The sequence below is a fragment of the Rattus rattus genome, chromosome 7 (genome assembly GCF_011064425.1).
Source record: "Rattus rattus isolate New Zealand chromosome 7, Rrattus_CSIRO_v1, whole genome shotgun sequence".
NCBI lineage: Eukaryota > Metazoa > Chordata > Mammalia > Rodentia > Muridae > Rattus > Rattus rattus.
Window position 1 is genome coordinate 87,307,701 of NC_046160.1, and position 22,086 is coordinate 87,329,786.

Sequence of the window (22,086 nt, forward strand, 5' to 3'; positions counted from 1 at the left end):
ATCTTAATCAGGAGGGAAACGCAGTCAGAAGCTGAAATACTCTAGGGCTATCTGCACGTGATCTATAATCAAGATGATAAAAGGCCACATGTGAAATCTGCTGAGGACATCGTTGTTATGAGCATTCCACGAGGGCCATTTCATTTTCTCTGTGAGTAACTTCCAGCAGGAAGAGAGTGACTATCTATCTGAACATATTGGCAGCCATGTCTTTCCGTTCCGTGGCAGCTAAGTGATGGGACAGGACTCCAGCCTCGGCAGATAATCTGAAAACGGGGGCCTACATCACTGCGTTCATGTTACCTCACTAAGATCCATCTGCAGAGTAGAAACAAAACTCCCAGCTCTATCCAGCCTTCCAGTTTAGTCATATATTTTTCTATTTGAACTGGGCTGAGGCTGATTTAGAACGGACATGCCTTTTGGAACACCCTGAGGCCTTTCACTTCTTGAAGGATATGCTAAGGCTTGGAATCTACCCAAACCTCCTTGAAGCACCCTCTGCAAAGTTTAATCTAATTTAAAAGAATTTTTTCTTCAGCTGCAAATGCTCTCTCTTATTTCTCCTTGTTTTTTCAGTGAGCACATGGACAGACTTTTGTGTTTCTAAACATGTGGATGCTGAAGCAATTCAGAAAGAAACAAAAACCAGTGCATATTTCTTCACTCCAGTCATGTTAAGGGTAGTGGCAGGAAAGCATAATTCTAAAACCTCTTGGCTCTCACATGGTGCAAATTATTTCCCAATATGCAAAGGATCAAGTGGCAATATAGTCACAGTTCAGGTCAAATGTCTCTTTAATATGCGTGATTCTTTAAAGCCAGAGGCCTGACATCTCCGTTTATCTTGTACAGTGTTTACATTTATATCTTCACAAATAAAAGTAACATTAGATTATGCATTTGCCCAAATACGTGTTCATGTGGATAAGTATAATTATATCTGTGTAGGACTTGTTATAGGTACAGGTTTTGATACATTTCAAAGCATTTATCTCTATAAGGAATACGTGAGTATAATATAGAATTTCATAAGCAAACAGAAAAGAAGTGTCAAATTCTTCCTCAACATATATGATGATTGGCTATAAATTGATCAGCTTTTCTAAACCAAAAATTCAAACATTTACAGTCTTTGGTTGACCTGGATTCCTTTGGAAAAAAAAAATGAAGATACTGGAGGGGAAAAAATGCAATGTTTAAAGAAGGGACACAAAATGTTTCTTCTAGCAAAAACAATGATGTCATAGTGCATGAGCCTTATCCTTAAAGTTAGCCTCTCTCTCTCTCTCTCTCTCTCTCTCTCTCTCTCTCTCTCTCTCTCTCTCTCTCTCTCTCTCAAACCCCTCCCTCCCTCTGTCCTCCTTCACTTCTTTCCTCTCCCCTTTACAAGAACCTTTCAGCTAAGAATCTTGCTTTAAGTAACACAGGGAAGGAAAAGTCCTTGAAATCAGAGACATGTTTTATACGTTGAAATGAGCTATTCATCCCTAGTGATCATTAGAAGATGTCACCAGAGAAGAAATGTACCCCAAGAGGGCCTTGCAAAACTCCAACTCTGGGAATTCTGTACTATCTGTAGACTTTCTATCCTCTCAGCAGCCTCAAAAAACATTTATTGGGCACCATTATACCCAGCACTGTGTTAACATCAGCAAGGCATTAAATCTTCAAAGTAGTTCTCATTCTATACTTAGGTTGACACATTTAGGTGGGGCCTTAAATCTCTATTCAGCTCACAGCCTTAGTACCCGGCTAAGTAATTTGTCATCTAAGGCACCTTGAAGAGGGCTTTATTTTCACCAATGGAATTCTACCATGCTTGACGCTATCTATATAAGAGTCCAAATCATAAAGACTATAGATGGCAAATCTAAATACTACAGATTAAATATCATTCCAGGATTAGGTTGCCAGAATTTGACTTCTAGATTCTACAATTATCTAGAGCTTTAAGAAATAAATTTAAGTTTTGACTATCCTTCAAAAAAAAAGAAACCCTAATAAAACCATAGTTCCCTATAAAATAATGTTTCTTTCATTGTTCTAAACAAAAGGAGGAATGAATCTACCTTTACTGAAAACTCTAGCATCATGAGACTTTTCCCAGGCAGCTTTGTGACAACCCAAGGAGGCTTCCAGGATGTTATAATTATAGCTAGTATTCATATATGTGTATTGTGTTGAGCATTTTATATTCAATACTCCGGCTTATTTTAGGCTTCCCTGCAGTATATCATAATCCCTATTTTCCCAAGGAGGAAATCAAGGCTTGTAGTATTTAGGTAGTTTTCCCCAGGCCGCACAGTTTGCAAGTATGTGCAAGAGTCGGATCTGTGTGCGCCATTCTGCTTCCTGGATCAGTATCAGTTCTGTGATGGGGGCTGTGAGGGAATTCGCCATCACCGTGAAGACTGAAGCGATGAGGACCCATAATGCTGTCTGGGGAAGATTCCTTAGTACAGAGGAGGAAAAGGAAAAAAGAAAAAAAAAAATCAGGGTTGAAGGGAACAGTCGCAGCTGTTGAGTTAAGGAGAAAAGCTCCCCCTGGAGGGGCTCTGGCTCTATTTCCTCCCACCTACCGAGAGCTCGATCCCACTCAGGGCGCGATGATTGACAGGCGACTTGAGCCACCGATGAAGGACCGCGTGGGGCTCGGAGCAAGCATCAACTTCTCGGCTTTGCTTCTCCCATTACCTCCCCCGCCCTCCCCCGACCCCACCCGGCACCCGCTGGAAGCTTCCACCGCCAGTGCGAGGAGGCCCCGAAGCAGGCTGAGGCCGCTGACGGATGAGGGCGGACGGGCGGGAGGGTGCTGAGTGAGGCCTGGGCTTTCCTGCCTCTTCGCCCCGGGACCCAGGCAGCTGCCCCGGCCTGTGTGGCCTGGTCAGAAGGGACGCTCAGGCCCAAGGCTTGCCCTGGGGTTCTAGAACCTTCACCCAGGCAAAGGAGTGTGGTAGAGGTGAGGCCTGGGCCTACGCCATGGCCACGGGGGCTAGGACGAAGATAGTGAAGCTCGGGGTCTCCTCCCAACCGGGCTTGACCCTGAAGACGGATTTCACCGTGTGGCAGCAGGGGACAGCCCACGAAGGCTGATGGGCTGCAGCAGAAGAGCAGGCCCTAGGGCCGGGCGCAGGCCTCAGGCGCCCAGCCGCCCTGCTCGCCTCCTCCTCCAGCTCCGAATGCTTGCCAGCCTAGGCCCCAGCCTCCCCCAACCCCTCCCGCGAACTGGGCTCCGCTTTCCCTCCATCAACTCCAGGCCGAATTCAATCCGAGAGGGCTCCTTTGAGCTTTTGTGTTTGCTGGGGGAGATGTGGGCGCAGGAGGGATCGCGTTACAACTTTCATTTCCTGAAATGTTTGAGGGAACATCCAGGGTTTTTATCCCCACATCAGGCCCGGCCATGGGCTCGTGTTTCAGGCCTTGTCACTCAGCTGTCACCAAACAAACGAGGCTCTCAGAGCCCAGGAGAGGGAGAGCTACCTGCTATTCATGACCCCTGGAGCAGGTGATCGCTCATGGGAAAAACAGGTAGAATTAATCATAGGGCTGGTCTCTGCTTCCTCTCCTTTTTGGCAGAGCTGGCCACCGTGTGAAACCTATCAGAAATCAATTTAACTCTTTCTTGTCCCCCTCGGGAACAGAAAATATTTTTCAGAAAAAACACAAATCCACTGTCAATTACAGAATGAGAGTGTGAGGTGACATCTTGCATCCCACGCTACTTGGGCAGTTTTGTTTTGTTTTGTTTTTTAGCTTCTAGTGTTCCCTGGATTGGGGGTAGAATGTCATCTATTAGAAGTCCCACCTATTTAGAAGAAGTCAAGGCTATAACCCCTAACCTCTAGCATCTCCCTCCTGTCTACCTGGATGCTATTACTCGCTCGCTCCTAGTAAACGGGGAACCTTCGAGAGAGTTCTAACAAAATTCTGTGAGTTAAGTATTTATTTCCCTGTTCCCTGTTCTTCTCTCAGCCACCAATATGTAGAGTATCCACCAAGCTCTGTATTAGACCAAACTCTCAAAATCCCCCCCAATCATTTTCTGATTAATTTACCGTTTGAAAATTTCATACATGCATGTAATGTGTTTTGATCAAATCTACCTCACTTCCGCTCTCAACCCCTCCCATCTCCCACCACCGCGCCCTAACTTCATGTCTGTTTTAAGCCCATTTAGTGCTATTAGTATGTGCACGGGTATAGGACCACCCCCTGAAAGCAGATCAACTATTATGTGCTACACCCCTAAAGGAAAGCGACTCTCTCTCTCCCTCCCATTCACTTTGTGATTTGATTCTTGCTGGAGCTAAACCAAGGCAAAAAGTCCACATTCTTGTACTCTTTGCAGATATAATTTTTTGCGCCAACATTTGTACTATGAATTTTAAACTACACTGTTTTATGTTTTGTTATGTCTTTCTTTTTCCTATACCTTTTTCCTCTCCCTAGAGGGAAATTTTTTAGAAAGGGAAATAGAAGTGCATTGAGCTTTGTTGCTAAGATATATTAATATTGGAAGAGGGGGCAGTTTAGAAACTTTAAAACAGACTAGTTTTTTTTTTAAGTAGAAATATGATAAGTGGCCTGTTATTACCATTCTGTCTGTTAGTTCTTCCACTAAAAGATTTTTTTTTTTTTTTTGGTGTGGGAAACCAGGAGATATACTGCACGTAAAATAATCCTTCTGGCCTTTTTTATGAAGACTTTTGTCTGTTTATTTTGAAAACAGCCATTGGTTCCAGATTCCCAGAACTGATTTTCTTAGATTAGTGATTTGTACTTAGAGCCCTGAGCAATATTATTCTTCAATTAAAATTTTAAAAAAAGCCTTGACTTTAGGGGAAGTGTGTCATGTTTATATAGCATGAGCGATGCACAGAAGACATTCACCACACATATCTGAAAGCAGACAAGGGTCCAATTGTTTAAATGTTCCTTTAACCACATAGACGCTAACATGTGCTGACACTCTATGTCGCTCAACCTAAAAAAAAAAAAAAAGACTGCCTACTTCCACCTTTAAAGCATTCTAAATTCAGCCCTAGTTCTGTCTTCCTTGTGCTAACTAGGCTCATATCTTAAGAGGTTCCAATTAACTTTGCAAACAGAATATCACAGGGGATTTGGTCAAAATGAGTGTCCTCTACCAACGCTGTAAGCTTCTGTTCCCCTCCATCCCATACCAGTCCCCACCACTACCACACACAAGAAGCAGCACAAGCTAAGGGGAGCATCACCACATACAGATGCTTACAGTAACATAATATTTGTGTCAGTGCCAAACCAACCGATGTCATACTTCTGTTGGCTTGTTTTGTTCTGTTCTTGGGTGAGACAGGGGTCACAACCCCATTGTCTCTCCCCTGGTATTTAAACCACTTGGATGATTTTAGAGTCAAATTGGAAATTTTCGCAAAGCAGGGAAAGCCTTGCCTGAGGGCAAAGGGGAAAAAGGGGGGGCAGTGGAGTTTGTAAAATACTTAATGTCAATAAAAGTACACCTAAAAAAAGTCAACCTCACAGGTATGCTGCCTGGGACATGTAGATTATCAAGGACATTGACTCTCTCCATGAGATGTATTCTTTATGAATCTCAAGACGCTTAACGTGTCAATAAAAATGTATAGTCTGGGACTCTTACTTAAATTCTACAGGACACAGCAGGTCAAATCCTGAAGTCACCATCAATCCCCCACTTCCCCCTCAGAAGTTGTTTCTATTATGAATGAGTCATGGCATTTTAAAAGTCATAGTCCATTTAAAGTCCCAAATTAAACCAATTTACGTGGCATATTAAAGTAAATTTGACCATCAGTCCACCCATGTTCCAGTTTGAGTCTACCTGTGGCAGCCTCAGAGAGTATGTTTGTTTTAACTTTGAGGGAAGGGCAGAAAGAGGACCAGGTGAATGCAGGTGGCATATATTTTTAGAGTGTATTGTACAAAGTAAAGATACAGAAAAGAATCTCTCCATTTTTCTTTTGATGGCAACCGCTAACGCTAACAGAAAGAACCTCAGTGGCTTTCAGCCACATTTTAATTACAATTGAGTGGCCACTTCAGGCACATATAGATTTTACACATATGTAAAATCTAAAACTAACCTATTTCCGCTTTTCACTAAGACTTGGTGTTGATGTTTGGCTTTTGGTTTCTTTCCTACCTTGTTCTGTTTGGTCGTGGAGACTATTTTCCGCTTTGCAGTAATGGAGAATAGTGAGTACTTATCTGAAAGCAGTACTCACCTGCTGAGAACCCGGGTCTGGGCTCTCCATTAACAAGTTAAAAGGAGAAGATCTGAGGCCCGACTTGGAGAACAGGCGGCTTTCCACGCGCCCCTAGCAGTCTCCTTTTCTTTGTTTTTAAATGCTACTGCAGTGTTGTTTCTCGCTGTCTGAGAGGAATACAGCGTCTAAAACCCTGATTGTCATCCTCAGTAGGAGAACAGGTTTCCAATTTCATCAGCTGGAATGAAGTTGTGTGTGTGTGTGTGTGTGTGTGTGTGTGTGTGTGTGTGTGTGTGTGTGTACACACACAAGAAAATGAGACCCCTCCAGAGCAGCAGTGTTTTTGTTTTTGTTTTGTTTTTCTTTTTTCTTTTTTCTTTTTTTCTGAATAAAAGAATAGCCAGCACTTCGGACATAATTTTGATAGTATTTGTCCCTGGCTGGTTCACTCATACTTTTTCTAGCCCATTCCTCTTAGAGACATTTCCAGGTAGTGTTTAAAGACCCATTCAGAGCAGAGCCTGAAGTGCTCAGAAGTCCTTTCTTTAGTGGCAAGCCGGCAGCCTATGAAACGAAGTCCTCGAGTACCCTCAGTGCGAAATCTCCGGAGACATAGTGGCCACCAACACTAGTTCCTCTGGCTTTGGACCTTTGGAGGGGGTGGTCTAGAAAGTTTGAGAGCCTTCTGGGAGAAGGCTTTGGAAAAGGAACACCCCACCTGTGCCTGTCAATATCACCCACTTCTATAAAATCTGGCTAGATTGTGTACTTCAACCGCCAGAACCAAGAATGCTGTGCCCCTGGGCTGGTGCCTTTCGACTGGATCCCGGACTGGACATAGGGAAGAGGGAGCTGCCTCCGGGAGCCACCCGACCACACTGTAGAAGCAAAGCAGCGACGACTCTGCCCTAAAAGAAATACTTTAGAAGCCAGGGTACCTCTCCCCAGCCGCAGAGTTGGTGACTAACTGCTAAATAGGCCAGCTCCCTGATATGCACTGCTTGGCCAGCGCTCGATAAGGCGTTAAAGTCACAGAACCGAAGTCAAGGTTCCAGTCTAGTGGGAAGAGCGGCGTGGGGGGAACCGGCCGCCGGGCCCAGGCTGCACGGACCCGAGCGGACTGTCGAGGGCGTGGTGTAGAAGCCCGATGACGCTGAAACTCGCGCTGGGATCCTCTTGCAGCCAGGGGATCTACCCCACTTCAAGGCCGGGTGTCACCCTGCCGTGGAGCGTCCTGTGCCACTCGCGTGAGCTAGGAACTCATCAGGGAGGCCGAGCCTTGAGTCTGGGAGAGTCCCGGGACGCCCAGGACGACAACTGCAGTGTCCCACGAGGCCCAGTCCAAGGCCTCCTCTGCTCTCTTGAGGTCAGCCTGGTCTCCTCTGCTCCCCGGGACTTCGCAGGGGTCCTCCAGCCCCTGCGCCTGGAGCTGCCATAGGATCAGGGTCCTGAGACAGGTGCGATTCTCTTTGGAATCCACAGGGAACAGAGACTGTCTCCCTGCTCCAGGGCCGCTCTTTTCTTCTCAGTGCAGAGTGGCATCAACAGCCTCCGGAGCAGGCAGATAACAGATGCTCTCCCAGTTCTCTGCAGCAGAAGAAGCCTCTGGACCCTGGGTCTGGAGTCTTGCCGGTGGTCTCAGCGAAAGACCTTCATGCGTGGGAGGCCTCTACAAAAGCGGCTACTGCAAGCGGACGTTGTACAGCCGGAGAGCCGCTGCGCAGGGGTGCGGTGCCTGGCCCTTGGAGCTAGCCCACCAATGCGGTTCCACTGGGAGCTTCTACCCCATCTCCAAATGAAGACCAGGCTGTCCTTGCCTAGAAAGGTTTAATACCTCCTGCTACCAGCTCCGGTAGTCTTGAATCCAAGTTCTTGAATCCCTATTATCTACTAAGCCAAAGACTCAGGAACTGCTGGCCAAACCCCTTGTCCTCCAAATCCTTAGGAAGCTTCTTTCTCAGCCAAGGACGGTCAGAGAGAGAAGAAAGCCGGATCCTAGAGACCTTATATTGAGATTAAAGACATTTTAGAAAACATCATTCGATTTGGAGGGGTGTTTTTGTTGTTTTATTTTGTTTCTATTGCTTTTTTTTTTCCTCACTTGGCAGATGCTGTGAAGTTTCATCCTGAAACCATTTTATTTATAACAGCCTGCTCATTATTTTTGGCTATCGCTATGAAATCTGTGGAGGAGAAACGAAAAGTGGCTCTAGATTTAGTTAAACTTTGACTCTGAGAAGATAAATTGACCCCTCAAAAGCCGGTTCTCGCAGATTTCCTCGAGGGGGGGAGAAATATGGTTAGTTTCCCCCTAATGATTTCTCTAAAAAATGATTGCCAGGAAAACTAAGAGCAATATTCAGCTTTCTCACCTCCTCCCGCTTGTCCCGCTCTTAGCCAGACTGAGCGGAGAACGGCAGAGAGACGCAGACTGCAATTTCTTATTAAACACATCTGGAATATGCACATTCTGGATCGGGTGCCAGGGATTTTACAAAGAGTTTATGGCTATGACAGAAAACTGTCCTTTTAACGAGTTTACAAGCAGTAATCACGGGGGCTTTTACAGGACCGGCCGTCTTAGCTGCTAGCCAGACCTGCAGACTTTTCCAAGATCCACCAACCAAGCGAGCCGGAAGTGGGCCGGCGCGCCCTAGGAGACAGAACTTCCAGGACTCTAAAATTCTGCCAAGAGGAGCTGCAAGAGTGGGGGGTAGTCAGAGTAGGAAGCGAGGGCATGTAAGAAATTAAAGTAATTGGCCCTTCCTTATTTTCCAGAGAGATTTCCGCGGTCTCTTTTGAAGCCTGTCAGGGTCACTGAAAGCTATCTTTGTGCCGGGTGTTTGTTTTGGGGAGTGAATGTAAAGAATGTGTGGAGATTCCCTGTGAGAGCCCCTCCTGCAGAGGGTGGCATTTCTCCGTGGCCCAAGACGCGGAGAATAAACACCCTAGTGACTTAAATAAACACCGACTTAATGATCCAAAACACTAACAAGGGAGAATGGGACCCGGAGCTCCCAGCCCAAATGATGGTCTCTGTGTGCACATCTGTCCATCACCAAGGGAAAATGACTTTATAAGTAAAAGTGACTATGCTTAAAAGCACAGTGACCATTTCTCTTTTGAACTTAAAACAATCCGACAATTTAAAAAAAACTCATTATAAGGGAGCTTTAATTTCACACACACACACACACACACACACACACACACACACCATTCTACTCAGGTCAAGAACAATAGGGAAAGGTAAGAAAGAAATATATTAATATTGACACTTATAGATGAGGAAAAATCAAAATTATGAAACTGTCATGTCAGAAAAAAAAAACTCTCCCTGGGGAACAATATTTTACAAAGCACGAACAAGCCAATCCTGTTATCCTGAGTAGAATTTTAATAAATAATGCCATTTGTTTCACTAGTCTTAAAAGCTAAATACAGAAGATACATCATTTTGCCCCAGGCAAAAAGAACATGGAGCCTTCACGAGTACTGGGATTTGTTTTCCTGGACACTATCTGACAAAAGAGTTTCCGATGGCCTGCTTTTTTATTTGTACAAATCAATTCATAATTTTAAATTCTGGTTCGAGTTCCCTTTAAAAAAAAAACCAGATAAATTACGTTTGCTTTCACAGTCTTTTCATAAGTTGCTAACACAAGAGAGCTGAGCCAACATACGAAGGCTGCGGAGAAGAAACAGTGGTAAACAAGACTGCATTTCTAAATAACAAAAAAAATAAATAAATACCCAAGGCTAAATTTCTTTTCTTTCGTCATAGCATTAACCTAGCCACTATTCTTGGCTTCAGGTGATAGACTTCAAAAATACCCTGCAATTCATGACTACCACTAAGAAAGCAAGAAAACTTGTTTTTAAATAGGCCCAATGACAGCAATACATAACTCACCTTTCAGAAACAGAATCAAACTCCTGCTGGTCTACTGAGTTTTAATTTAGACTGGTTTAGGTACAATAGAAATGAAACCTAAAAACACATGCCGTTTTAGTAACAAATACCAGGTTGCCAGGTTGGTTGGCACCCTCTGGCATGTAGAATCTAGGAGTAGACAGAGGCAGCCTACAGGTAGGAAAGTTTCTGAGGAAGAAGTGATGACATTTAGGAAAGTGGTTCCCTCCCCTCCCCCCATTGGTACACATTTGGAGTTTGTCATAAAAAAAAACAAAACAAGAAAACAATCACCAAAACCCCCATTAAAATTGACAAAAATAGTTCGTTGCGTTACTAACATCGCTTCTACTCTAACCGCCTCACATAGAGAGCATGAAGACATTTAGGCACTTGTTTCCCTCACTAATACTGCTCTTTTATTTTAACCTACATAAAATTATTTAACACTAAATATGAAAAATGTAAACTTAATCTTCCCATCAAAAAACCGTTATGATTATATTTTTCCTATTCATCTTAAGAAGGCAGCCAGTTCCTCTCAGACTGGAGATTTCTTGTTTTCATTATTTTGATATGTCTCTCTCTCTCTCTCTCTCTCTTCATTTCCTTTTCCTCTTCCCTAAACCGTTTCTCCATAAATAAATTAAAAGAAAATAATTAAAATCCAGTTGATTTGTAATTTCTGTTCATTAAAAGACGAAGAGGAGGAGGAGGAGGGAGAGGAGGAAGAAGAGGTGGAAGAAGGGACTACTGAAAAGGATACCTGGGTTGCCCAGAACCAAGCCTGGGTGTTTTTGTTGTTTCCTGACCTTTTAGTGAGAGGGGAAATGCGAGGGTATTAAGAGCCGAAGAGAAGAGGGAGAGTAGGCTCAACTGAGATCACTGTCGGTTGTAATTTTTAAAAAGACAATTGTGAAAGCCTGTGGTTCCTTTCTGTGCAAAGAACCCCAGAATCAAGCTGCAGAATTGTCCCTGGCTTCTATGTACAAGTGTCCCTAGATGCTGCGGTTGGTTGCTGCTCCGGTCATCCCTTCAAGGCCCCAGTATCTCCCCCACTTAGGAACCCAAGTCCACCAGACTGGAGGTGAGCGGGCCCAGCAGAGAGTCCTGGAGCTGATGCTGATGAGCCTGCAGGCCGTGGCTGGGCTGTGAGGCCGTTAGGCCTGGAAGAGAATAGTTTGAGCTCCTGGCATGGCCCATATTGCTCTGGAGCAGGAGGACCGAGTTCTGGTCTGGACTTTGGGGAGGTGAGAATTCCTCTTCTGAGCTGGACATGAGAGGCTTGCCCCCTTCCAGAGGAGAGAGTTGATTCTGCTTGTTGGAGGAGGAGTTATTGTTTTCGGTGTTCTCCCTGAGAAATAGAGGACAACGCCATATGGTTAAAAAGAAGTTAAAAAAAAAAGTGTGAGATGAAGGAAGGGGGGTTGGAAGGAGGAAAGGGCCGTTGTGCAATCTGTCACCAACCCAAACGGAGGAGCTCTGCCCCCCCACCCAGCCCCAAGGGTCATGGGGGAGGTGAAGAGGCGGACTAAAGAAATGGGGGGGGCTGCTTCTTGGAGATAGCTCCCTTTTCTCTTTTGAACCTCTCAAAGTCGGATGAGCCAGGTTTATTTAAAATGAGCAAAAAAAAATGTGTTTTTAATTTTGTTCAAGCAGCTATGTTTATGTACCTACTAACCAGCCCCATACTTCCAAGTAACTGTTTGGAAGCCTTCCGACAAATGGTTGTTGCGATAAAGAAGTGATCAGGAGACAAAGTGCCCAATACACAAATGCTTGCTGTGACCCCAGTCAATTGCCTGCCTCCATCTGAGGAAACAATTAGATGACCAGTTTCCCTGCCCCTGCACGGAGACTGGGGTTCTAGAGACCTAGGACAGGTCACGGGAAGTCGTGCCTAGAGCGGCCCAGTGACCTGAGTAAACACAGGGAGCTTAGCCAGTCTCTCGGGTTTCATCCGGGAGTGGGCCCTCGCTTGGCTTCGGGGACCAGCCGTTTTGTAAACTAGAGGGTAGCTGGAACTGAGAAATCTCTGTTTCGTTGCTCCTAGTTCATTTCTCAGCCCCTCCTGCTCCCCTCTCGAGCTGCTCTCCCACAATCCAGAACCTCCCACCCTTTCTCAGCCGGGCAAACTTCGCTGCTCCGCCCCGGCTGGGCGCCCGCAGACCCCGCGCGACCGAGTGTCAGTCCCCACACCCGGTCCCAGTCAACTTCAGAATTACTCGCTCTTCCTCCTTTCCAGCGCCGGCAGCCACCCCGCGCCTAGCGCCTGCCCGCCTGCACACTCCCTTCCCAGCACCGTCTCTCTCTCCCTCTCTTTCGGAAAGCTTCTTTCCGCGGAATTTAGGCAGACTTGTGGTTTCTCCACCCAGAGGGGAACTTGGAAGCCAGATCTTCGGCCTCCAGGCTGCCAGTGAACAAAGGCGAGCACAGCGGGTCCCTGCGCCTGGCTCCCCAACCTTTCCGCCCCGCGCTACGCCCGCCGCCGCCCGCCCGGTGCGCCTCCAAACCTCGGCCAGAAGCTTCTCTGCGAGCCTCCCGGGCCGCGCAGCCGCGGCGTCTGCGCCAGGAGGGGAAGAGGGGGAGGCGGGAGACTTTTTCCCCTTTCTTTCTTTTTTTTTCTTTTTCTTTCTTTCTTTTTTTTTTAAAGCTTTGCTTCCGAGCTCCCAGACGAGGAGAGCCAACGACTGGAGCCCTTCTCGCTCACAGCGGGGGCGGCGGGGGCCAGCGAAAGCAACTCGGCCACGCACGAGGGAGCGCGGCAGGCGGCAGTCTTCTCCAGGCTTGGACCCTCTTATAGGACACCAAGGAGCGACACCCCTAGAGCTCCCTTTCCAGAGTATTTCTTTTTACAAGACTCCTCCCTTTGTCCAACTAGCACAGAATGAAGCAGAACTTTCCTCCATAGACCAGCCGGAGAGAGCGAGCAAAGAGCCGGGAGGCACTGGAGGCCGAGCATTCAACTCAGAGCTGCTTCAAGCCGGAGAGAAAGGGCGGAGGTTCGAGACCTTCCGCCGCACCGAACCGCTTCCCTCGCGATACCAAGCACTACCCCGTTTCCTCTGATCTACAAACTCCCTGGCCACCCCCTCTCTTCGCCACAGCCGGCCAGGGGGGGCATGAAACAAACCCAGCGCCGACAGTTCCCGACACTCTTCCCCACCAAAGAAACCCACGCGCGGGTGCTCCACGCAAACGCGGCCCAGCCCCTTGCAGGCAACTTCAAGAGTTCATGAACTTTTACTGCAGCGCCGCCGAGACCAGGGCGCCGCCCCACGGACCTCTGTCCGGTGGCGGCGGATAGGGAGCGGGTGGCGACGCCTGCGGGGGGCAGAAGGGAGCGAAGGATGGTCTCATCCCTGGGGTCACCCGAGCCTGGGCAAGCACGCCGCGTACCTTTCCTTGGCCTCGGCGGCCCGGTCTCTTTGCCTCCGGTTCTTAAACCAGTTGCTGACCTGGGTGGTGGTGAGGCCCGTAGCCTCGGCCAGCTCCCGCTTCTCCCGCGGCGAGGGGTAGGGGTTGTGCGCGTACCACTCCCTCAGCACGCCCCGAGACTTCTCCTTAAAACAGTAGCTAGTCTCTTCGCCATCCCAGATGGTGCGCGGCAACGGGAATTTTCGGCGCACCCGATATTTGCCCACGGCACCCAGGGGTCGGCCGCGAAGTTTCTCGGCCTCCACGTAGTGCGCTTTCAGCCACAGCTGCTGCAATTTGGGGTGGTTGTGAGGCGAGAACTGGTGGCTCTCCAGGATCTTGTAGAGCTCGCGGAAGTTGCCGCGGTGGAAGGCGACCACCGCCTTGGCCTTGAGCACGCTCTCGTTCTTGTGCAGGTGATCGCAGGCGGGCAACGACCACAAGAACCTGCCCAGGCGTTCCAGGTTCCCTCCTTGCTGCAGAACCTCGCACACGCACGCCACTTGCTCTTGAGTAAAACCAAACGACGGCAGCATCGACATGGCTGGCGCTGCCGGGGCGCACGGGCCCGGGCGCACGCAGCAGCGAGCAGAGCTGGGAGAGCAGGGGGCGGCTGCCGCGGGGAGGGGGGCGCGGCTGCTCCTAACCCCCTCCCTAGGCTTGGCGCCGGCGAAGAAACCAGTCGGACCTTGGCGGGTAGGAGGCGAAGGAAAACGAAGTAGGGGTGCGCTAGACTCCGAGTGGCTGGCGCACTCTACAGCCTTCCGGGCCTCCCTGGCTCCTGCCTGCCGCCGGGTGGATGCTGCTGGTTGCCGGGGAACTTGGTTTCTGTTCTCCCCGCAGCGGCCTTAAAGCGCGCAGAGTCCCCGGCACTCTGATTGGCTGTGAGCGGCGCCTATCCGAAGCTGGCCAGCCTGTGCGCCGCCCGGACGGGCAGCAAAGCCGCGCCGCCGTGCCGCCCCGCGTGGGGAGGGCGAAGCTGCCGAGCCCTGGGATAAGGAGTGGTGGGAGGAGAAGGACCTGGAGAGGTGGGAAGTGAGGTGGGGTCGGGAGGGGGAGGGAACTAGGGTGCTGAAGAAGGTGGTGACCAAGTCGGGACCTAGCGAAGCGGCGCCCTCTTTGGTGTCACCTAAGGGGAATCTCACACTTCTCATCACAAATCAATGACTGCAGACGTTCTAATGACCCTCTTCACCGTACTCTTATCCCTGTCTCTTGCAGTCTTGGCTTTTCCCGGTGAGCTCATATTTAATTACCTTAGCGTTGAGATGAATAAGTAATGGATTGATGAATAGCTTATGGATGAGATAAATAATACAAGAGGAGACTGGGGTTCTGTGCTTCGGGCACTCAGCAAGTGGCTTCTTCCAGGTTTGGCTCCTGGAGCTAAAGCCAAACTTAGCCGCCGCCCCCTCCCCACTCCCCACATATATACACACTCTTTCTCTTCCTAACCCCAAGACTCTAATCTGGGCAACATCCCCTCACTCCCTTAAGTGCCTCTAGAAGAGTGATCAGAAGGGTTGACTCTGGCACAGTCTGGCATAGAGACACACGGGCTTCATTTGCAATTTAGTATCTTGACGTCCATAGACTTCCGGACTCAGTTTCCCCATTTGCACGGTTGCATTTTTTTTCAATGCAACCTCTGCCACCGATGGATGCCGAAAAGCTTTACTTGCCATTAGCAAAAAATAAAAAAATTAAAAAATAAACTGGGGAACCTCATGCAAAAGGCGCTGAATGGGGTGTAAATTAAATAAAACTGCGCCCAGCTCCAATAACTGTCTGGCTGTAACATAATCCTTGCCCTGCTCTGAGAGGGACACTGCCCTCTAAGCTAGAACCACAGTGGCTCCAAGAAGATTAAATAAAGTGTGTGTGTGTGTGTGTGTGTGTGTGTGTGTGTGTGTGTGTTGCAATGCTGGCCTATTTTGCTGCCAGCCAATGAGAGGTGTCTTGCAATTTAAGTTCCATCATCTGCTATTTTGTTTCTGTGGGGAGAATGCTTAGTAAAACTGTGCAAACAAATGAAGCTGTAATTATCTTAAGCCTCATTTGCACACCTTGTTCCAAAGCAATTATTAAAAAAGATTTTGAAAACAATTAGCTTCTCTAAACAAAGATAATCTATTGTCAGTAGCTAAGACTAGTAACAGATAAGAACAATGTGTGGAGATAAGGGAAGCCAAATGGTGGGGGAGAGTGAGATTTTATGGCTATACTTATCTCTGATTAGATAAGTTCAAAACAGAATTTTAAGTACACTTCAAAAATGCTTTTGATTTCAGTGCCTCTTAGAGAATGGCAGGGAGCAAACACTGGGCTCTTCAAACTTGCCTGCCTCCTTTCCCTGTTTTGATTCCATCAGCCAAAGGACTCGCTTGCATTTGGAGATCTAAGTGAGAGAAGGGATTCCCTTTGTATTATTTATACGGTTTTAAAATAATGCACCCAGGCCAGCGCACCCTGCAACACACATCTCGAGCTCATAAAGGGTTCCCACCTCGGAACTGTTTCTCTTGAGAGATTGTAAGGAGCCAGAAAAACCTCTGCTCTGATGATCTCCCACACAAAGCTTTCTGCTTCCTTGAAACTCCGTCTAGCCCGTGCAATTAAACCATGGAAGCAGATGCTGATGCATCATTACATTTAGGCTTGGGCTTTTTTTAATATATAAAATGCATTTAATGGTGTTTATCATTGCAAAAGAGTTCCTGCCACATGGTATGCCTGATGACTTACTTTCTAAACTGGAAGCCTGGCACTGCTGAGCCCAAGGCTGTGTGCCTGGTAATTTTCCTTCGCTGTCTTATTTTAGTGCACATGACGTTTCAAATGAAGTCTTGGGGAACTGCAGTGTCCTGCCAAGAGGAATGTCTCTGCTTGGAACAGTCCGTATTGACATGGCAGCTGTGTGAGGACCAGAGTGGGGACTAATGCGGGCTCTCAAAATCAGTACCCTAAAGTCTGGAACAATTGTGCACAATTAAAATGGGGAGAGGGTTATAAGCACAGTCACATCTCTTAAAAGACAAGCCGTATGTTGAGTACAGCATATAATTTGTAATTAACTGTCTTTGTAGTGAAGGGAGGTATAACTCACAGATAAGTACAGGTATACATTTACAGAGGATAACGGGAGAGCGATAGCATGGTAAGACCACCATTTCCCCAGCATCCTCCAGAACCCCCTTCTTCTTATCTCTGTTCAAAAGGAACCAGGACTGTACCAGACACTGGTGACAGTTGGGAAGAGGAGTGGCAAGTGGGAAGAGGAATGGTGCAGGTGCTCTGATAACTAGCAGCGAGGTAAATGGGATTTTTTTTTCCTCAGAGGTGGGGGGAGGAGGCTGGACACGCTAGTATTCCCCTCCCCTCCCCCTCATTCCATTTAATCCAATAGATCACTTAACTAAAAAGGAGAAGTGCTATGCACTTTGTACAAAGGAGCCTATCTGCTATTTGGATCCCTCGGTTAAGGGAACCAATTGTTATAAATGATAATTATTGGCTTGGATATTTAAAGTTTCCCAAAATGGAACCTTTCACTGAAAACCACTAAAAGAGGTAAAATGACATGAATTTACAAACCACATAAACCAAATGATCCATTTTAAATCGCTCACAGAAAGGTCTGAGTTGTTCTGTAATATAAAACCTTTGCTGTCAATGCAAATCACACGAAAAGCAAAGCTGGTCGGGAATTTAAAGGAAACCCAACAACTCTAGTCCACTCGTGCTTAGTGGGTTGAACCCACTCTTGAAGTCTGATTTCAGCGCCGGATGCTTTTGCCATTCAGGTAATGAATGGCAGGTACACTTAAGCAATATAGGGAAAACATAGGGTGATATAGGCCTCGGATCAAAACCCTGTATCTGGGACCTACTTGCTCTTTTCCTGGCTTGAAGCAAGATGCCTTGAGGCTCCCAGTCGGGTTTCTTGGAGTTCCTTTACCATCAAGAAAGACTTGGGGCTCCTACCCTACGTACAGATTTGGAAGTCAAGGGCATCTTCCATAAACTAGTGTCGTCACTCTGCGGCAGTAATGGAGACTCGGATCCCGAGCGGAGGCAACATTATTCATCTTTTCCCTCTGCTTTGACAGAAGCCGCTCATCCCCAGGGTCCTTGAGAACCCGGTTTAGATCCTAGGCGACAGCACGGGAGCTGCCGCCCACCTGCCCTGTGCCGAACGCCGTTGCCTGCGAGGGCTGAATAGGCCGAGGGATCAGGAAGGGAGATTTGAGGACCCAGAGAGGAGAAACTCAAAACCAGTCCATTAGTAAATGAGTTTTGTGTTGTCAAGGTTCTTTCCCATCCACTTGCTGTTCTGAAAAATAGATCACGTTTCGTTATCTTTAGTGGGAATCTGCAACGCGACACCGGATCCGCACGGCCCCCGCCTCCCTCCCTCCCTCCCACCCATCCTCTTTGCCTCCTTCTGCTCGCCGAGGGGAGCCGTCCGGCCTCTACGGCTTATTTCTGAACAATGAGGATTTGTCTGTAGTCCTGATGTATTTATGTATGGGAGTAGGGGGTGGTAGTGGCTTTCTCCTGGACGCGGGGAAGCGTGGGGACAGAGGCTCCTGCTTCCGTGGTGCGAAAAGGCTCGGCTGGCCCAGGACGGCAGCCGACTGCCGCCCCCTCCCACACCTGGACAAACAGAACCAGCTGGAGTCCTACCCTGAAACCCATGTGCTCTGTCCACGCGTGCAGCCCCGAAAATGCCATCTCAACCTGCTCACGGTCCCGAGAAACTTAGAGGGGCAGATAAAATAGGACACCTCCAAACACTTGCATCCTAGCTCCGTTTTCCACCAATCTGAGCTCCCTATCCCGTCCCCCCCCCCCTTCCCATACTGAAAACTCTGTGAGTGGGCAGAGCAGAGGTGCTCGGCCCCTGCCTTTGGAAGGTATTGTCGTCTGCCTCCCAGAGTGCCTCGGTCTCATTCTCCGTGCTACTCAAAGTGGCTTATATTGTCTGCACCCGAGTTGTCTGTCGCTCCTTCGTTCACTCCCTACTCTTGCTTAGTCCCTTTGGTCTCCTCCTTTTCCTTTCCTCCAGCGCCCACCCCCCTCCTCTCTTATTTCTTGTTACTTCAGCTGCACACCGCTGAGTGAGGCTCAACCCAGGGACACCAGTGGTCAAGTCTGAACCAGAAGATCCCATTCAACAATAGGCGGCCATCACCTTTCCGGAAAGTGAGGTGTCACAATCAGTCCTTAAACCTGTAAAACACATGGTCCATGTCTCCTTAAACATTGTCGGAGCAAGTTTACAAAATGAAAACTCCCGAGAGTCCTTGTCTTCCATTGGATTTTCAATCAACTTTCCCTCCTTCTCTCTCAACTAATGTACATCCTGAGTATCCCATCTGTCTAAGCGAGAAGAATTTCCTTTCGGGAGGTGAAAGCCTGCAGCTCCTCCTGTTCAGAGGAAAGTGCCAGTGATACTAATGCGGGGTGACACTAAATAAACAGTTAGGGTGGACTGGAAAGATGGAGTTAATTATCCAGTGAGCTGCGTTTCAGCCCAGACCATCAGGGGCTGATTTGTTTTGGCTTATACTCCAAGGAAGGAGACAAACCGCTTTCTTCTGCACATCTCTTTGGGATCCTGATCATTCATATCTCGAACAAACAAAACCAAACCCACTATCCGGGTACCGCTACTCGAATTGTAACTCTTTATTAGACGTATACAGACTTCAAAAACTGTATATAGAGAAAATGCAAACATATTCCTAAAAGAAAAAGCCAGGGTGGTTAGGGACCCCGATTTTTTTTTAAGTTCCAGTTGTAAGGAAAGTAATCAGTTTGTACTCCTCCCCATCTCTTCACTTGGTTCTTTACAATCAATTTATAAATCTACATGTTTATTTTTTAAATTAAATGTTAGTCTATCTTTTAGTCTCTCTCTCTCTCTCTCTCTCTCTCTCTCTCTCTCTCAAAAATCAGACTTCGTGAAATTTTAGATGCAATTAGATTTATTGTTTGCGTGATTCCCTGACTATCCGGTTTCCTCAGGTAAGCCTGTACTTATATATAAATCCTAGTAACTTAAAACGTCTCCCTCCCCAGTTTACCCACCCCCCCTCACACACACATTCTGATATTAATAATCCCCGGCTGCCCCTCTTTCCGGGTCATTACGGTACTGCTGGTCTCTAATCAATCCTAATGCGATGGCAATTGGAGTCCCTGATGACTGCGGCTCGGATTTCTTGTAATGGCTCTACCACATTTTCCTGGACCTCTTTCTTTAACCTGAGATGCCAGGGGGACGAGTCCCTCCTCAGCTACTGATTACTTCAAGATGTGGGGGCTGGTTTGAACAGAAGGAGAAAGACACGCGCACAGTGTGGCCGCCACAGCCTGCAGGGATGAATAGACGTCTGCGCCGGGCAAAGGCACCGAGTGCCTCTTACTGTTCCCTTTTCTTTCCTGCGTCAGTGCCCAGGCCTGATTCACCCTGGAGGACTGAAATGAAGACTTGTAGACTGTCTCCCCCAGCCCCACCCTGGTGTGTAGAAGCCTGGCTGTCTCTGGGCCCCTCCAACTTTACGGAGTTTCACCTTAGCAGCGCGCTCCCACCACACCCCACCCCTGCCAGGCCTGCCTTTTACTGCTCCCCACTTCTCGGAGTCTGCTCCCCTTCCCTACGCTTCCTCCCCACTCTCAATGTGGTTTTTCCAGAAGACACCAGATTCTCCAATACTAGTTCAGACCCTTGACCTCTCTTTCTGCTCCTCAGTCCTAGTAGTGTCTAGAGTTCTCAAACTGTTAGAGACCCAAAAAGCTGCTCTCAGCTTGGCCTGGTCGTGTCAGGACACTAGTCTTTCTTCCCCCAAGCTCTGAGGGTGCGTCGCTGGAAGACCTTAACTTGTAGGGGAAAAACAAAAACAAAAAACACCTCTTCTTTCTGACTGGTGGAAAGACAGAGCCAAAAACCACAGCTCCGTGCAGGGTCTCCCTCTCGAGAGCCGAAAGTTCCTCGATCTGTTCCCCCAACCCTTGTCCAGGCTCAGCCCCCAGGCTCTCGACACGTTCTCCGCATTCGTGTTCTTCCATTTCGCAGCCTAAAGCCATTTAGAGTAACCTGAGCCCAGGATAATTGCCACGTCCCTGCCGCGATACTTTTTAAAAACAGGGTAATGCTTCTGAATTGCGGAAGAAAGTGCTGCGGACAAATTGGGCGCTGAGCTGCCGAGATAGATGGCTTTGTTAGAAATGGCCAGTGGTTTGTGACTCAATTAGTTCATTGCTGGGAGCCGCCTGTGTTCGACAGAGAGGTCACCTCGAGGCGAACTCTCTCTATCACTCTAGGGAGCAAGAGTTCCATCCAGGGTGTGGGATCTTTTTAGACCTGTGACTTCTGTGGACGAATGCCCACGTTGTAGGAAACCTGTTAGCTATTGTTTTCCTCCATTCCTACAAGAGCCGAGTTGGGTTTTCACAGGCGGCGTTGGGCTGCCTCTGTTTGTGAATGGGCCGCGCAGCTTTTGTCTGCAGCCCTCTGAACTGTGGGGAAAGAAACAGCAGGCCGAGAGAACTGGGAAGGTGTCCATTCACCCATGCCTTCCGGGGAGTCTGACCCACTCTCCTGGGCTTCTACTTTGCAATACCGTTACAGTTCTTGGCAAAGGCCTCCTGGAAACCAGCGGGGTAAGGCTGCCGGAAGCCAGTGAACCTCGAGGGACACGTTTAGGACTAGGAAGAAGGCTGCATGATTTTTTTTTTTAATTCCCCCATCTTCCACCCCAAGTTTAGCCTCCACCTCCACCTATCCGCGTGCAGACTGGGTCCCAGATCAGGCGCTCAGTTAGGTGCGCACTCCGAGTGTTCCCGTGGGGACCGCAGAACCCGGCCTCACCGGGGACCCTGACACTGCCGCAGTGCGGGGACCGCTCCGCCCAGTTGTGCAGAGCAGGGATCGGGCGCTCTAGCCAGATGGCCCGGGGACCCGGACCCAGGCGGGCTTTTAGGCCGCCGCTCTCCAGGGTTGATAGGCGATTAGAAGGGCGGAACGCCGCAAGGGCTGGAGGAAGGAGGAGACTTGGGGCGGGAGGGCGGGGACCAGAGGGAGGCGCCGGAAGGTCAGCCGAGCAGGGAGGGGATGCAGGCCGACCGACCAGGCCGGAGGAGAGAGGGCGCTGTCTTCCTGGCAAAGCAGCCATCGGCCTGCTGGAGCCGAAACAAAAAAGGAACCGGGCGGACCGGGTCCCGGCGATGGAGGAGCAGGGATCTGGGTGGGGGTAGGGGGGAGATTCTTAGCTGTGAGTCACGGAGCCTGAGCGCCGGGGTCTTAGAGGGATTTGTTTGGGCTTCTAGCCTTTCCTTTCCTCCTTCTTTCAGCATAGCCCTTTCCACACCCACCCCAGCTTTTTCCCTCCTCCAAACTGGAGGCGTCGGTGTAAGGAACTTTGAAGGCCAGAGGTGCTCCAGTTTGCTCTAGGCAAGCAAGCAATCCGGACCCCTTTTCTTAGTGAAGGCTGCCCTAGTTGTCTTGGGACCTGCAAGCAG

General features: G+C 48.5%; 1 protein-coding gene across 1 annotated transcript; it reads right to left on the minus strand.

The window, feature by feature from the left end:
• Positions 1–9,607: 9,607 nt before the first annotated feature.
• On the minus strand, positions 9,608–14,713 carry Six1 (SIX homeobox 1). The gene is made up of 2 exons (XM_032908736.1): positions 13,543–14,713; positions 9,608–11,497 (listed from the first exon to the last, which is right to left on the minus strand). Exons 1-2 carry the CDS (start codon positions 14,100–14,102, stop codon positions 11,203–11,205), a joined length of 855 nt encoding a protein of 284 aa, XP_032764627.1. The 5' UTR covers positions 14,103–14,713; the 3' UTR covers positions 9,608–11,202.
• Between the last annotated feature and the right edge of the window lie 7,373 nt (positions 14,714–22,086).